The sequence below is a fragment of the Psammomys obesus genome, unplaced genomic scaffold, assembly GCF_907164565.1.
Source record: "Psammomys obesus unplaced genomic scaffold, mPsaObe1.curated_primary_1811, whole genome shotgun sequence".
Classification (NCBI taxonomy): Eukaryota; Metazoa; Chordata; class Mammalia; order Rodentia; family Muridae; genus Psammomys; species Psammomys obesus.
Window position 1 is genome coordinate 12733966 of NW_026596125.1, and position 15696 is coordinate 12749661.

The 15696-nt window shown below is 45.4% G+C and overlaps 1 protein-coding gene across 3 annotated transcripts in view; it reads right to left on the reverse strand.

Moving 5' to 3' along the window:
- The window catches only part of Xpnpep1 (X-prolyl aminopeptidase 1), a 47613-nt gene extending 41466 nt beyond the window's left edge, over positions 1-6147 (reverse strand). Inside the window, exons 1-2 of one of the 3 annotated variants that reach the window (XM_055591480.1) lie at positions 6044-6147; positions 895-983 (exon numbers count right to left, since the gene is read on the reverse strand). In XM_055591480.1, coding sequence (XP_055447455.1) covers positions 895-983; positions 6044-6075 — 121 coding nt within the window. In that variant the 5' untranslated portion in view covers positions 6076-6147. The remainder of the gene's footprint in view (positions 1-894; positions 984-6043) is intronic. The other 2 variants (XM_055591478.1, XM_055591479.1) reach the window with 2 other exon arrangements.
- Between the last annotated feature and the right edge of the window lie 9549 nt (positions 6148-15696).

Below are 15696 nucleotides of genomic sequence, written 5' to 3' on the forward strand. Positions count from 1 at the left end.
GGATTAAAATTCCTCTATATCCCTCTCTTTTTCCTAATATAGCTCAAAACGAGCTGGGTAATCTCTACTTTTAGACATAAAATCACACACAATATCATTAGTCTCCACCAGGAACTTAGACCGGATGGAAAGCACACTGCAGTTCTCCTAGGGCAGCCACCACAAAGCAAGGCTTCCCTAGGGTAGGAATATAGCAATGTGTTCCTTGCCACCTTTCTAGCAACCACTGGATGAATAACTAACAGGGCTGATCTTGCGAATTATTTAAAAAAAAATTTCTTAATTGCATATTCAATTTATACAGCACAGTAATATATTTTCTCATTTAAGAACCTGACAAAAGGTTGAAAGCTAATTTCTAAGATAATCAACAGTCTATATTAGAGATAAAGGTTGATATTAGAAGAACCAGAAGACATTTCAACAACAGTCTTCACCTACCACCATCACTATCCATCCTCAAAAGAACAAGAAATGAAAAAAAGGAAGTACAATTTTCTGTTTATTAGCAACAAGAAAAACAAAAAAACAAAAAGCACTAAGGTCAGCAAGATGGCCCAGCAGGTGCTTACCACCTAGCCTGACTTGTACTCCAGTCCCAGGACCCACACAGTGGATGGAGAAAGCCAATTCCCACAGGCTGTCCCCTGACATGTCCCCTGTACATGTTCTATGACATGCACACTCATATATAATAAACAAACACAACAAATTTAAGTGGTAAATACGAAATGCAGTAACTGATCGCCCAGAGAATGCTGTGATTTTTAATTCCCAGATCCTCATCTTAGCCACAACCAATTAAGGATCCCTTATCCTCCTTACAGTCAAATTGAGGCCGGGACAGGAACTATTGTGATAGTCCATCTAATTTAGAAGCAAAATTACTGTTACCTGTTTCCACACTCTTGTCTCCTGAGGATGTCACCTCGTTAGGTTCAATTATTCTTAAATTTCTCAGCTGAAAATCTTGGTGGTTTGCCCTTAAAGAGAAAGAGCAGAATGCTGCAGACTTTGTCTCCAGGAAACGTGATGAGAATAATCAAAGAAGCATCACCTCGGCTGGGCAGTCTTCCGGTGTGAGTCAGAACTCTCACCCTGGTCTCAGGGATGGCATAGAGGTTTCTGATAAGCCACCCCCCAACTCCGTGCAGGGAGCACTTCCTCGTGGGACTCATTAGATTGCCATTGTCAAACATCTCCACGGCAGCCAGACCTCCTCAGCTCACCCTCACTTCATGAATACTCTTCAATGACATCTAATCCCGTTACTAGACTAAGATATACTTTCAGTAACTATGTTCTCAATGACAAGATTTTTTTCACTTGTACAAGGTTCTACTTAGTCCTATTTCCTTTTTCATGGCATCCTATTCTTTCTCTCTGGTTTCAGTTTCTCCTGTAGCAGCAGGATCAATTTAGGCATTATTCCAGACTTCGCACCTGAGAGAGCAACGTTTGTGTTCATTGGATCTGCTGCTTCTCCCTCTTGGTGGCTCATCGGGAGTTTATCTTCAAGGGGGGGAACGTAGCTCAATTGGTAGAACCCTTGCCCAGCACACAGGAAGCCTTGGGCTCAACCCCCAGGACTGCATAAACCAGGCAGGAAGTACATGCTCAAAATCCCAGCACTTGAGAGGTAAAGCCTGGAGTTCAAAGTTATCCTACACTGCTTACTCAAGGTCAGCCTAGGATATCTGAGCACCTGTCTCAGGGAAATGAAGTTACTCTTTAGCCAGACATGTGGTACACACCCTTGAAGCAGGGAAGTAGGGGCCCACATGCATGGGCTACACAGTGAACAGTTATCTCGAAAAGGGGGGAGGGGCCTCGGTAAGCTTATCTATCCTGAAACTGTCCATGAAAAGCTAGTTCTAGTTCATGCAAGTATTACTGTCAGTTTCAATTTTCACATTAACTTCTTAGGCAAATCTGCACCCGAGCTTCTTGTCCTTGCTATGGGGACCCTAGATCCCAGGCATACAGGCCTCCACGTGGATCTGGTACCTTCCCAGGCTAAGCTCACCAGCATCCTAGGCAAGCTCTAAGTCCCTCTAAATTTGTGGTACCTGAGAATTCTCTATCAAGCTCACACAAGAATGGGCTAAGAACCTTCCATATCTAGAACTTAGCATAGACATGAAGGTGGATGAGATATCTGACTTGTTTATGATGGGGCAGAGGAGGCAGACCAGGGGAGAGAGAGCAACAGATACTGGTCTACAAAGGTAGGAAAACAGGAGAAATGGTGCCCAGGAGAAAAGAGGAAGGCTGGTTCCATGTGAAACAGCTAAGGGTGATCTTTCTGATAATACCTGCCATTTTAGCAAAGAGTGATCTTTTAAAAACAAAAAACAGTAAAGAAGCTAGTCAGGTTCAATTCTAGAGGAAGAACATTCCAGAAAAGAAGTATAGCAAATAAAGGGCCATGAAGCCTCTACCAGAGTACAGGATACAACAGGCCTTGAGTTTGTTGTCCAAAGTAATCTCATAGATATTAGAGCATATGACCAACAACACACAGCAACAGCACAAAAAGGAGCAAACATTTGTTTTATGCCAGAAATACAGACTGGCTCAATATAGGAAATTTAATGTAAGACAGATCAATTTAAAAAAAAGAGCAAAGTCAACATCTCAAGACATGGGACACGCATGCAATTCTATCTCAGAAACCTAGGGAAGGGGGAGGAAAAGATGTTCAATATCATTCAGCATCGTTAAGTCTACAGAACAATGATGGATTGGGCTGTAGCTCAGGGAAAAGCAAGTGGCTCTTCAAAAGGCTTGAGGCCCTTGGTTCCACCCCCAGCACTGAAAAATAAAAAAGGGAAAAGACTGCAGGTTATCACTTCTCACCCCTTAGGCAGGTGAACCCTAGGGGCTGGAGATGACTCAGCAGTCAGAGTACTTACTGCTCTAGTAGAGAACCCAGGCTCGGTCCTAGTACCCACATCATTGTCTCTAACTCCAGTTAGTTCCAGGGGGCCAACACCCTCTTTTGGTCTCTGCGGACTCCAGCACATACATACACTTAGGCACACACACACACACACACACACACACACACACACATATAAAATATAATGTGTTTTTTGTTTGTCTAGACAGGGTTTCACTATGTAACTGACTGGCTTGGAACTCACTATGTAGACCAGCCTGGCCTTGAACTCATAAGATCCACCTCTCTCTACATCCTGAGTGCTGAGATTAAACGCATGGGCCACCATACCTAGTCTATATTTAAAAAATAAAAAAAGAAGATAGCCAAAAACACAGACGATAACAAGAATGTGTTAACATGAATGTGAGTGTAGAAAGTCAGAACCACCAGCCTAGCGGACATGTAAACTGGTGCTGTGGCTTTGGAAAATGATGTGAGGGTTCCTTTAAAAATGCAAATAGTCATCCAACCCATGCAATGCCGCTCTGAGGCATATACTCAAGACAACTGAAAACAGCCTCAGAGAAACTTGTTCGCAGATCTGTGGGTATAGCTCAGGAGTAAAGCACCTGCCTAGCATGCAGTATGCATAAGGCACTGGACGCAATCCTCACCGCTGTAAAAAGAAAAAGGGGAAAGACAAAATTATGCTAAGGGGAAAACAGTAACACACAAAACCACACAACATATGATTCTATTTGTATGAATGACCAGAATGAGCAAAACCTACAGAGACAAAATAAACTTTTAGTTGCCAAGCGCTGAAGGGAATGCAGAACTGGGGGAAATGAAGAGTAAATACTGATGAGGACCAGATTAGAATGGAAGCCAGGGTTAGGGAAAGGGCCTGAACAGATAGCTCAGGGGTCAAAAGCATTTACTGCTCTCTGCAGGAGACCTGGATTAGGTTCTCAGCACCTACACGGCAGCTCACAACAGCCTGCAATTTCAGTTCCAGGGGACCCAGCGCCCTATTCTGGCTTCCAAGGGCTCCTGCAGGCATGTGGTGCACATAAAACTCATGCAAACATGCAAATACACAAAATAAAAAATAAATTTACTTGGGGATAAGATGTCTTAGATATCAGTGACGGTCATACAACTCAATGACTATTAAAGTCTTTCAACTATTCAGTTAAAGCATTACAGAATCAGAGTCCAGGCCCCTCAGTTCTCCCTCCCCAGGGTTCTACCCCTCCCAAGAACTTCTGAAGCCTACACCTTCTCCAGATCATGAGGAGCCAAGAAATACGTAAGTGGAAGAGTTGTGCAGAACACATTCCCTGCTCCACATCTGCATAAGGTGGTTACGGCCAGAACTACTTAAAACTACACATTTGCCTTCTTTCTCCTGTCCTTTTAAAAAGAAATCCCAACAGAATTCTTGGTCTGCAGTCAAAACTCTATTCCCAGTCTGTGGTAAGAAGTGCATATCTCTAGTGCTCAAGCCAAGTAAGAACCAAGTGCTAAGCTATGCCCAGTGAAATGAGGAAGGTAGGAAAGGAGGCAAAACCCACCCCTCTCGATCAGATGACCGCCCTTGGTATTCACTCTGAGAAGCCCCTTATCCATTTCAGTCCAAGGGTTTAAGATGAGTGCCTGTCCCTGATGTACCCATCGTGGGTGCAGGCTTCCATAGTGCACTCCTCTGGCCATAACTAGTTCAGAAAACACTGACAATCAAGTCAGTCCAGTGAGAATAAGATCTAACTTCTGCTCCAACCATGACATGGGCTGTTTCTATGAGACTGTCAGCCTACAACTCTCATCACTTACAAGGAGGAAAAAGTCTGCCCAAGCAAGAGGGAAACAAATTGGAGCCGAAAATAAAAAGAGGAAGACATGTCTGATGGCCGGATTGGCTCTGCCCTTAGCCTCGCTAACACCCACCTCCATTTTACCTCCTTCAGGGAGCTCAGTTTTACCTTCTAAACTGAGGGCGGTCCTCATGTGTACACCGGACGGCACTGAAATTCTGCCACTTCAGGAAGGCGCCCTGGAGCAAAAGGCTCCCCTCCCTCAGCCTACCAACTGAGGTTCAAAGACTGCCCCGCCTCCACCCCCACACTGTGACTCTAGGGATCCAGCAATGACTATGGTATGGTCCTCAAAGCTTCCTCTCGGCTTTGGCATCCCATCATTGTCCACTTGCCTGACCTTACTCCCGGCAGAAAACTTCCAGAAAGGGCTATCCACGTGCACAGTTACTACGACCCTCACAGTGCGCTTCACAGGCCGTCACAAGACCACGTTCAGGTCAAGGCAGGCTTGAGATCTGTCCACTCGCTAGAACAAGCATAACATGGTCGGAATCCCACAGACAAGTAGGGCTGCGATGCCTCGCGTGTTCATTCAAGTCTCAACTGGTCTTAGAGGATGGGTGAGCCCCTCTGTGGACTGCCATTCTGGTTTTGTGTACCTATCATCACCCACTTTATAAAACTAAGTGTGCTTGGCTGTTGGTGGAAAATAAACTAAAACATTTTCAACGTGAGTCTGAGAATTATCTTCTCACTTCCTGTGTCCAAGGAGAACCCAGAGCAGACTTCTGGTGGGGTTTTCTGGAAGGTTATGTCAATCTCTTTCCTGATACAGCAGCTAAGAACATTTGGGTGGGGAGGGCCGCACGGCTGCCGGTCTCTGTGGAGGGGTTGAATCAAGAGGTAAAATGCAGACATCAGAATGGTCAGGGGTGTAACTGTATATCGCCGCGGTGGAGGAAGGGTGAGGGCAGGGACACAACCAGCTCTGGGTACCCGGGATGGATCCCAGAGGGACCAACTTCCTGCAACAGCAGGGCCTTCCCTCAGGGTCGGGGTTGATGGAAGATCGCCGTCCGCCGCGGGCGGCCGCGGCAGTTCCTCGGGCACACTGGACCCGGGACGGGCTCCGGCCGCCCGGAGGTGCCCGCTGCCCCGCCGGAAGCGAGCTGGGTCCTGCCGGGCTGCACCGATCGGACCGCGGCTCCCGCTCGGGAAGATCCCGGCAGCCGTGGCCACCCCCCGACGGCCGCGGGCCCGCCGCTCCTCGCCCTCAGTTCCCTACCCTCCCGGGTGCGCAGCTCGCGCGCCCGGACGCCGGCCGGCACAGTCCCCTCACCTTACTCGCGGTGGCTTTCTGGAGGCTGCCATTCGGCGGTGACGTGCCCCAGCTCACGTCAGGGGAGCGCAGACCAGCTGATCACCCGCGGCAAGGCGCGCGCACCGGCAGGCCACGCCCCCCTCTGTGGCGTGTCACCCAGAGGCTCCGCCCAGGCGTGGGCCCCGCCCGTTCGCAGAAGGGGCGTGGCCGAGTTTCCGAATTCCGAACCTCTCGGAGCTGCTGCCTGGAGAGGGTGGTGCCCTGTGCAACCGGTTAGGAAGAGGCAGGGTCGTGTCCGTGGGCGTCAGCACTTCTCTCCCTCCCCCGGCCCCACCGTAAGAGGAAAAAGAAGAGTTTTGCCAGCTAACGAGGCTGCGTGCTTCTTGGCTTTGTTCCAGACTTCAGGTCAGCTAAGACGAGAGTCATGCCAGCTCCGTAAGAACCTATTATAGGGTCCTGGAGACACTGGTATAACTGATATAACTGGGGACAGGATATAACTTGCTGAGACCTGAAAGATGTCCCCCAAATGATTTTTCCAAACAGCTTCAACACCTGCTACTCACTGCGCTTGGGTAACTACTGGGCCCTTCAATGTTAAAAGTGTCCAAACCTAGCTCCATACACAAACAAAAACGCTTTCCAACTAAGGCTTTTTCATCTCAGTCAGTGGCTATTCCATGTTTTAAGGGCAAAAATCTTAAAATGATCTCTGCTTTTTTCCCACTCTATGACCCATCTGCCCAAAATCTGCTTGGTCCTGGCTTCAAAACAGATCCCTAGCCCACCCACTTTTTATCGTTTCTACTGTCTCCTGTCTGATGTCATCACTTCACCTGTGTGACACCTCACCTGTCTGACGCCTGCACAGCAGCCAGAAGGAGCCTATCCTATCCTGTGGTGTTTACTGTAGTGGACTTGACACACTCTACAATCACCTGGTAGACAAGGCCCCGAGCCTGTCTGGGGGGGTTGTCCTGACTGTTAATTAATAAGGGAAGGCCCATTTTACTTGCAGGCAGAGCCACTCCCTGGGCAGAGGATCCTCATGTGTATAAATCGGTGGAAATTATTTTATTTACGATTTTATTCAGGATGAAAATTCTTCTTCACCATACCGTAACTCACTTTACTCCATCTAAGCTGGCCTTCTCTGGCCTTGAGGACCCTTCTTCGAGTGTCACCCCCTCAATGAAACTGTTACCCACCTCGGACACCGTCGGTCTCCTTGAACCTGCAATTTCCCACACAGCTTTTACTGTTCTTTCCCGTGAGATTATCATTTTAGAGTTTATCTCGCCCCATCTCTCCACCCTACACACGTAGCGTAGCCCTCGGTGCAGGAGTTGTTTGCTGTTTAAAAACAAGCTGACATGTAGTACCTTTTCACATGTTTGCTGCAGAAATGAAATGTTCCCAGATTGCACACTTGTCAGGAGCAGGGACAGTGGCTCTCTTGTTCGTTGTTCCCTGGAGTACTTAGAACAACACCTGGCACTAAATGAAAGTGACCACATTTTTAAACACTGATCCTTGCCCCCTCCTGCATTGACCTTGGTGAAGTCCTCATACACCTCGAGGCCTGAAGGTCCCAGGTAGTGTTGAGATAGCACCTGGACAAGCTGGAAAAGAACATATGTGGCACGGCGTGTCTGTTCATTTCCTCAAGTTTATGGAGCCAAAAAAGAGAGAGACTGTAAACAAAGTGACTGGCTTCTGCCCACGCCCAAAAGAATAACAAGAGAGAAAGCTGGAAGTACCGGGAAGAGTTGTAAGTGAAACCAAAAGGCAGCAAGCAATTCTTAGTGCAATTGCCAAGAAGCAGGAGCTGGCTCAAAATGCATGTCACCGGCCTTAGAGGGAAGGGGGAAAGGACTGGGTAGTGCCTGAACTAGACTAAATTCCCGTTTGTAAGACGACAAAGCCTCCTTCATGGTCTTTGAGAAATCCTAGGAAGGAAACTCTGAAAACATTGTGAGAGGGTGAGATCAGGAGGGGTTAAGTATGATATTTAAGTATGACATGGACTGAACGCTGTCTGGCCCACAACAACCCAATAATAAACCAAGCAACTATTTGTGCTCATTTTACTGGTTTTGAAGACTGAGGATTTCAGAGGTCAAGTTCATTCCCCAAAGTTCTTGAGCTCATATGTAATGAAAAGTCTAAGACACTCTGGCCTTAGGATGTTCTTAGGTCCCATACACAGAACTACCAGGTTCTAGGTAAGGGACCCTTGAAGTGGCCTCATCCAAACTTCTAGCCTTCTCAGTGGAAAGAGGGGGGCAACAGGTTTGTAGCATTTGAATGCAGGTCAAATGGGTCTTAGACTCAAGCAGAAACAATAAATGTGTGAAAACATTCTGAATTGAATTGTGCCCACCCCCCATAAAAAATTATAGATTATTCCTAGTTCCTCTGATCATACTTGGACATATGATTAACTAAAACAGCATCGTATCAGAACAGACAGTTTCCTACTGACATGACTAATGTCCTTATTTTTAAAAAAGAAATCTGGACACATAGTACAAACAGGAACAATGCCATGCTAGCGTGACAGGAGTGATCAGAGTCATGCATCTGCAAGCCAGGAACAAAGATTGCAGGCAAACCACACAGAGCTGAGAGAGAAGTAAGAACAGAGTATCTCTCAAGTGAAAAAAATAAAAAATGACCTCGTCTATTCCTTGCTCTTACAAGTCCAGATTCCAAAACATTGAGACAATAAGTTTCTGGGTTTTGAGCCACCAATTTGTGCCAGTTTGTTATGAAAGTTCTAGAAAACTAACATAAAGCAAGTTCTAAAAGTCTAAGTGGGTGTTTTGGCTGCCCACCATTCACTCTGATAACCATGCTATCTGTGGAGCCCAATGTCATTCCGGCCCTCTTCCCTCCTTCCGTTTTCAGTCTGTGTGGTCCAGGTGAGACATTTGAGTTCCAGAGAGGACTGTGTGGCTCAGACACAAAACCACAACAATGGTGCAGAGATTGCTCAGGGACTGGCACACACAGTAAGGTTTGCATGATAAGGCTGGAATGAGACCTTGCTCTGGTCTGCCAGCCTGAGCTGCTGGCTCTGCATCCAACCTTCCATTGGTAGCAAGGCAGCAAAGGGAGGCAGGGCAGAGGAGAGAAACAGACCTCATGACAGCCTGAGCCCTGATCCTGCTGGCCATTGACCACGTCTCCCACTGCATCTTTCGGGTGTCAGCCAAAAATTACCTTTTGTTCCTAAGTCATTTTGACATGGGTTTTCTGTCAGTTGCCATCAAAAAGACTCCTAACTGCTGGGCAAGGTGGCTCACACCTTTAATCTCAGTACTAGGGGAGCAGAGGCAGGGAGATCCCTGAGTTCAGGGCCAGCCTCGTCTACAGAGTGAGTACCAGGATGGCCAGAGATACTCCGAGAAAACCCATTTTCAAAAACAAAACAAAACACAACAAAACAAAAAGCTGGGCATGATGGTGCATGCCTTTAATCCCAGCACTCAGGGAGGCAGAAGCAGGAGGATTGCTGTGAGTTTGAGACCAGCCTGGTCTGTAAAGTGAGTTTAGGACAGCTATGGCTACACAGAAAAACTCTATCTCGAAGAAAGAGAAGGAGGAGGAGGAGGAAAAAGAGGAGGAGAGAGACAGTCTGGCAGTCTGACTGGAGAGATAGTTCATGAAGACATTGAGAGACCAAAAGATTAAAAATTAGCAGCTATTATTAAAGGTTAAGGCCTAATCTAAGGCTACCTGGATGCAGACTTGTCCACTAATGCCCTGAGGGGAAGAACTCATCTTTCGGCATTCTTTCCCTGCCTTCTAATTATACAGTTGCTAGGAAACTAGCCCATATGACCATGCCATAACTGTTTGCAGTCTTGGCACCTAAAGTGGACCAATCATTTCAAAAGTCAATTTCCTTTACCCAATCATATAATGCCAAAGCATGTACATCACTGCTTACGGTTTTTGTTTGTTTGTTTGTTTGTTTGTTTGTTTCTTAAAAACTCTGTACCCCTAGACCTCGGGCCGCATTCCTCTTCTGTTTCCACAGGTTTGTGTCTCGTGTTCGAAGGTGTATACAATTAAAAAAAAAACCTCATGTATTTACAGCGAGTCTCTTTATTCCTGGTCTTTTGGGGTTTGCAAACCAGGCATGACAACATCTGCCTCAAAGCTCTAAGACCCGAGTTTGATCCCTGGGCTCAACCTGATGGAAGGAAAAAAAATGAACCCTTCTAAGTTGTTCTCTGACCTCCACTCACACTCAGCTACACATGCTCACACATACCTAGACTTTATTTTTTTTTGTAAGTAAAGGGTTGAGAATTTAACTCAGTGATAAGAGTATTTGCCTTGTGGGCACAAGGCCCTGAGTTCAATCTCCATTGCTGTCAAAATAAAGAAAAGATAAGTACCCCTCATTCTGCTTTCTTCTTTGGGAGGCAGAATGGGAGAATTTTGCATCTTCCAAATCTAAGAATTCCAATAAATAGTGATTCTACAGATACTGAGATGTGGGCTACGACAGAATTCCTTCGATAAACTCCCATGTGAAGAGACTTTGATAATGAAATATTTGCAGTAATGCAAATGAAAATACAACTTCTGAGGAGAGTTTTTTAAGTTTTCCAAATGTTTCTCTGTTTTCTAGTGAAATTGATAGTTATAGGAACTATGATGAGTGAATGCCTCGCTTCGTAAGTTAATATAATATGACTTTTTTTTTCTCTGTAAACTTAACTAAAAGATAGGCTTATGGTTACACCCTAAAGAGGAATGGGAAAAGAAAGCCAACTTTCAGAATTGTAGAGTCTGCCAAAACAATGTACTGTAAATTAAGGGTGGGAGATTGCATTTGGCTCGGTTCGCAATCTACTCACCCTTTGTCTTCAGTGAAAACTGAACTCAGACCTTTTGATATCTGAGTTCCATTTGCTTTTGGCAAAGTTTAAGCTCTCTGGTTCAAATAAAAAAAATTTTTAAACCTTATGAGGCCCACAGGGTTCCTTGGACATCAAATGGCTGTTGCGCAAACAGCATATTGATGAGCTCAGTGTGAGTGAGGCCCAAACAGTGTTTTCTGGAGCACACAACCCTCCCACACTGCTGGGGTCTGGGGAGGAGGTATTGTCTCTTCCTCTGGGGAGCATCCTTCTTTACAATACTTCATCCTCTTCTCAAGAAGCCTCAAGCGGAGGGAGGGAGAACCTTTGCCAAATAAGAGATAGGGAAGAGAGCATATCCAGCTGTTCATGATGTCGACTTTACACAGTCCCTTCCTGGTCAGGCTTGAACACATGGCTGTGGAGAGTATGCCAAGGGGAGGAGATCAGGAGACAATCTGCAGCCCTGCTTCTGCCACTGAATGGAGAGATAGCTTTAAAGCAGGCAGCAGCACTTCTCTTCCCGATTCCCTGAAAGGTCTGCTCCTTCTAGACCTGTGCAGCCGTCAAGACCTATGAGGAGAATTCTGAAGTTGTGCACTACTTTCTGTGTGGCCCTTACTGGGCTCCTATGTAACAGCTCTATTGAGGAAATAGTCACATACCATACAATTAGCCTGTTTACATTGTGCAGCCCAGTGGGCTTGGAATATTCACAGTCATCATCACAGTCAATTTTAGGCAATTTTCTTCTTCTCAGAAATAAATCCATACTCTGTATTCACTTTCCATCCCCCACCCTCATCCTCTATAACCTAGATCTTCCATATCCTAATCTTTCTGTATAAATTTGCTTCATATGTATATTGCATGTACATGAATTTGGATACCGTGAGACTTTTTAACTGGCCCTTTTAATTTAATATGTCATTTTTAAGATTTTAGTTTTACTTTAACTACTTTAACTGTCTGTGTTGTGATATGTATACATTAGTGCAGGTGCCAGAAGAGGGCATCAGATCTCCTGGAGCTGGGCTTTCAGGTGACTGTGAATACCCTAACATGGAATTTTAAAGCTTATCCATGTTGCAGCATGTACCAGTATTTGATTCCTTTTAATTTTCAAATGTGCTAAATAACATCCCATGTAATGGGAGATTATCTTTCACCACTGGAAGAACGCTTGTAAGGCCTCACATAGTTCCCAGTGCCCTCCTCTGCTTCTTGCTTGTTGTGAGCACTCAGCTCTCCGGCCACCAGGCCTGCCAACTCTTTGCCACGATGGACTCCAATCCATATGATACCCTCCACCTAAATGAACTGTTCCTTCTATAAGCTGTGTTGGTCACGGCATTTTATCATAGCAATAGAAAAGTAACAAAGCTGGTACTGAAATTCACTTACAGCTTTGTACTTGCCCTTACATTTTCATAGCTTTAAGTAGATAGCTAGGAGGTAAAATGTTAATCACACGGTCATTCCATTTAACTCCTTGAGGAACTGCTATCCTGTCTTCAGGGATGACTGGGTCATTTCACATTCCTAATATCACCAGGAGGGCTCCAGTCTCCATCCTCGCCAACACTCATTGTCTCTTTTTCTAGCCATCCTGGTGGGTTTGATTTCTATTTTCCTGACACTAATGATATTTAGCATTTTTCTCATGTGCTTATTCATCATTTGTGTATCCCCACAGGAAGCTGTGTCTGTTGCTCCCATAAACCGCTGAAGGTAATTGCATTTCCAGTTCTGATTAGAGGGATGGAGATGACTCAGTTAAGAGCACTTGCTACTCTTGAGGAGAACCTGGGTTTGGTTCATAGCGCCACCTGAGGGGGCTCACAACTACCTGTGAGTCTAGTTTCAGAGTACCTAGTGCCCCCTTCTGGTCCCCACAGACACCAGCAGACACATGGAGACATACATACATACATACATGCATACATACATACATACACACATACACAAAATCAATAATTCTGGTTAAACAGCAGCACTTTAAAAGGCAGATTTCAATATCTAAATCTGCTTATGTTCAGCTTCCTTTAAGAACTCAGGTTGGTTTGGCGACGCTGCCCTTCCCCTGTTCACTCTCAGGCAGCATGCAAGGAGCAACCCCTCCCCCAAAGATGAGGCAGGCAGCCCTCCATCTGGTAAGCGGGCTGCCATTCTTTACCTGCCCACATTTTGCTCAATTATTTGTGACTTCCTCCTCCCAGCGAATCTAACAAAACACGGCCTGGGTTTCAACTCCACGGAAATTGTCCTTGCAATCGATTTAAACAACTTCTTGCCAGAATGTTGTCACCTTTGGCACTTGAACAAACTTCCTCCCAACTTAACACCAACTAACAAGTCTTCCACTCTTGCTATTTTGCAATTTTGGTTTTTCAAGTCCTGGGGCAAGTCACTGGGACTTGGCAGAATTTTGGCAGTTCTGTTGGTACTGATGTCATGAGTGTCCCTTGCCATATGAATTCTCATCACTAACTCAAACCAGCCAAACAAACAAATGGAGCTGAAAAACAGACCAACGGGCTGCTTGAGCTTCAGAACACTGCATTAAAATACCCAGAAAAATAAAACTGTTTAGTGCTTAGGCCCACATCCAAGAATGAAAATCACCATTTCTCATTATTAACCGTCCCTTGCCCTGATCACAATTTTCCTGATAAAAGCCCCCTCTTGAAACAAACTGGGTACCCCTAAAATATATATTAGTGAAATAATGGTGAGTGTGTGTGGTATGTGGTACGTGGGGGTGAGCACAGGTGGGGGAGGCACCCATACTTATCCATGGAAGCCAAAGGAAAGTGAGGGTGCCGGTGTCCTGTTCCACTACTCTCCCCCTTATCCGCTTGAGGCACAGTCTTGCCGAACCTAGAGCTAAACTGGCTGCTAGCAAGCCTAGGCGGTCCTGCTGTCTCTGCCCCCCATAACGCCGGGGTCACAGTGGGTATACAGCCATGCCTGGCTCGTTATGTGGGGGCTGGGGATTCAAACTGCAAGTGCTCTCATCTCCCATGTGTGTCTGTTGCTCCCATAAATCGCTGAAGGTAATTGCATTTCCAGTTCTGATTAGAAGGATGGAGATGACTCAGTTAAGAGCACTTGCTACTCTTGAGGAGAACCTGGGTTTGGTTCATAGCGCCACCTGAGGGGGCTCACAACTACCTGTGAGTCTAGTTTCAGAGTATCTAGTGCCCCCTTCTGGTCCCCACAGACACCAGCAGACACAGGCTCCTTATCCATAGCATTCCTTCCTTTTTCTCACTAGCCGTTATCTTTTTATCTCTTGCCTCTTTTAGGTATTCTTTTTCATCCTTGTATTTCTTTTTAAACAGCTTTATTGGGATACGGTTTAGATGCCATGAAGTGTACCCCCTAAAAGACTGCAGTTCAGTGGGGTTTGAGCTTAAAGCTTGAGCATAAATTAAAGTCTCTTTTTCCTTCCTTTTTTTCCTTCCTAACTTCCTTCCTTCTTCCCTTCCGTCCATCCATCTGTCTGTCCATCTGTCTTTGGTTTCTTGGTTTTAACCTAGCACACTCTGAGGGACCAATGAAATTGTAAGGCTTCCCTGCAGAGATTACCTTGGGCTTTCAAGACTGACTGGCAGGAGCATGGTGAGGCTAGCTATATTGGAAAGTATGGATGGATGTCGGAGGACAACTTTTGGAATTAGTTTTCTCCTTGTGCAGTGCATTCTGGGTATTGAACTTAGGTCTTCTGACATGTATAGCAAGTGCTTTTACCCACTGAGCCACCTCAGCAGTCCTCAATTGGCTGTATTTTTTTTGAAACAGAGTCTTGCTGTGTAGCCAAGGCTAGCCACAGACTCACTCCTCCTCAAATTCACAATAAGCCTCAGCCCCAAGTGTTGACATTACAGACATGCACCACCACACCCAGCCACATTTCCTCTATCCACTCAAACAGAACTCAGAGGCTTTTCTGCTTGGAGGCACAATGAGTAGTGCTTTTTTGGGCACAAGGCATTCTAAAAACACACATTTCACTAGGATAGAGCTGCTGGGTCATGTCGTCATTCTGAAGAACCGACAAAGTTTTACAAGTGACTGCACCACCTTGCTGACAGCTAAGGGTTCAGTCCCTCCACACCGTTGCAATTCTTGTCATGCTTTCTTGATAGGAATTCCATCCTTCCATCCACTCTCCCCGGATTTCAGATGAAATTCCTGGTGGTATTTGCCACCGGGGATTCATAGTGGCATTCAATCTTAGGGTGACTGTTATTTAGCCTCTCCTTCTAAGAAACCTATTGGAAAATACAAAAACAAACAAACAAAAAAACATTCTTCAAAGATTTCTTTAAAACATACAACCAATTATGTTTTCAGGAGACAGAGTAAGCCTGGAATCTAAGTACTCAGTCTGGATACGTTAAACACAAACAAAATAGTGTGAAATTCGAGCCACAGATATGGAATTTTGGAAGTAGAAGAAGCCCTAAGGATTCATTCCCCAACAGCTTCATTTCATAGAAAAAGATTTTTAAATCAAAGCAAGAGATATGTGAGCAAGGCTACACAGCTATTTATTACAGAATAAGACTGAGATCCAATCTTATCAGTCCACACTGTAGTCCTAGACAGCTGTGCTCAGCAAACAAGGAGAACAAGAGCAACATTCAGACATACACACACAGTTCAGAAATATTCAGGCATAATGCATTCTAAAACAGAAACAGAAAGCTGGTTCTAGCCAGTTGTGTATTAAAAGTGTGTTATGTGGAATTTTAAGATTTTGGTTAGGGGATAGAGGGCTGGCTCAAT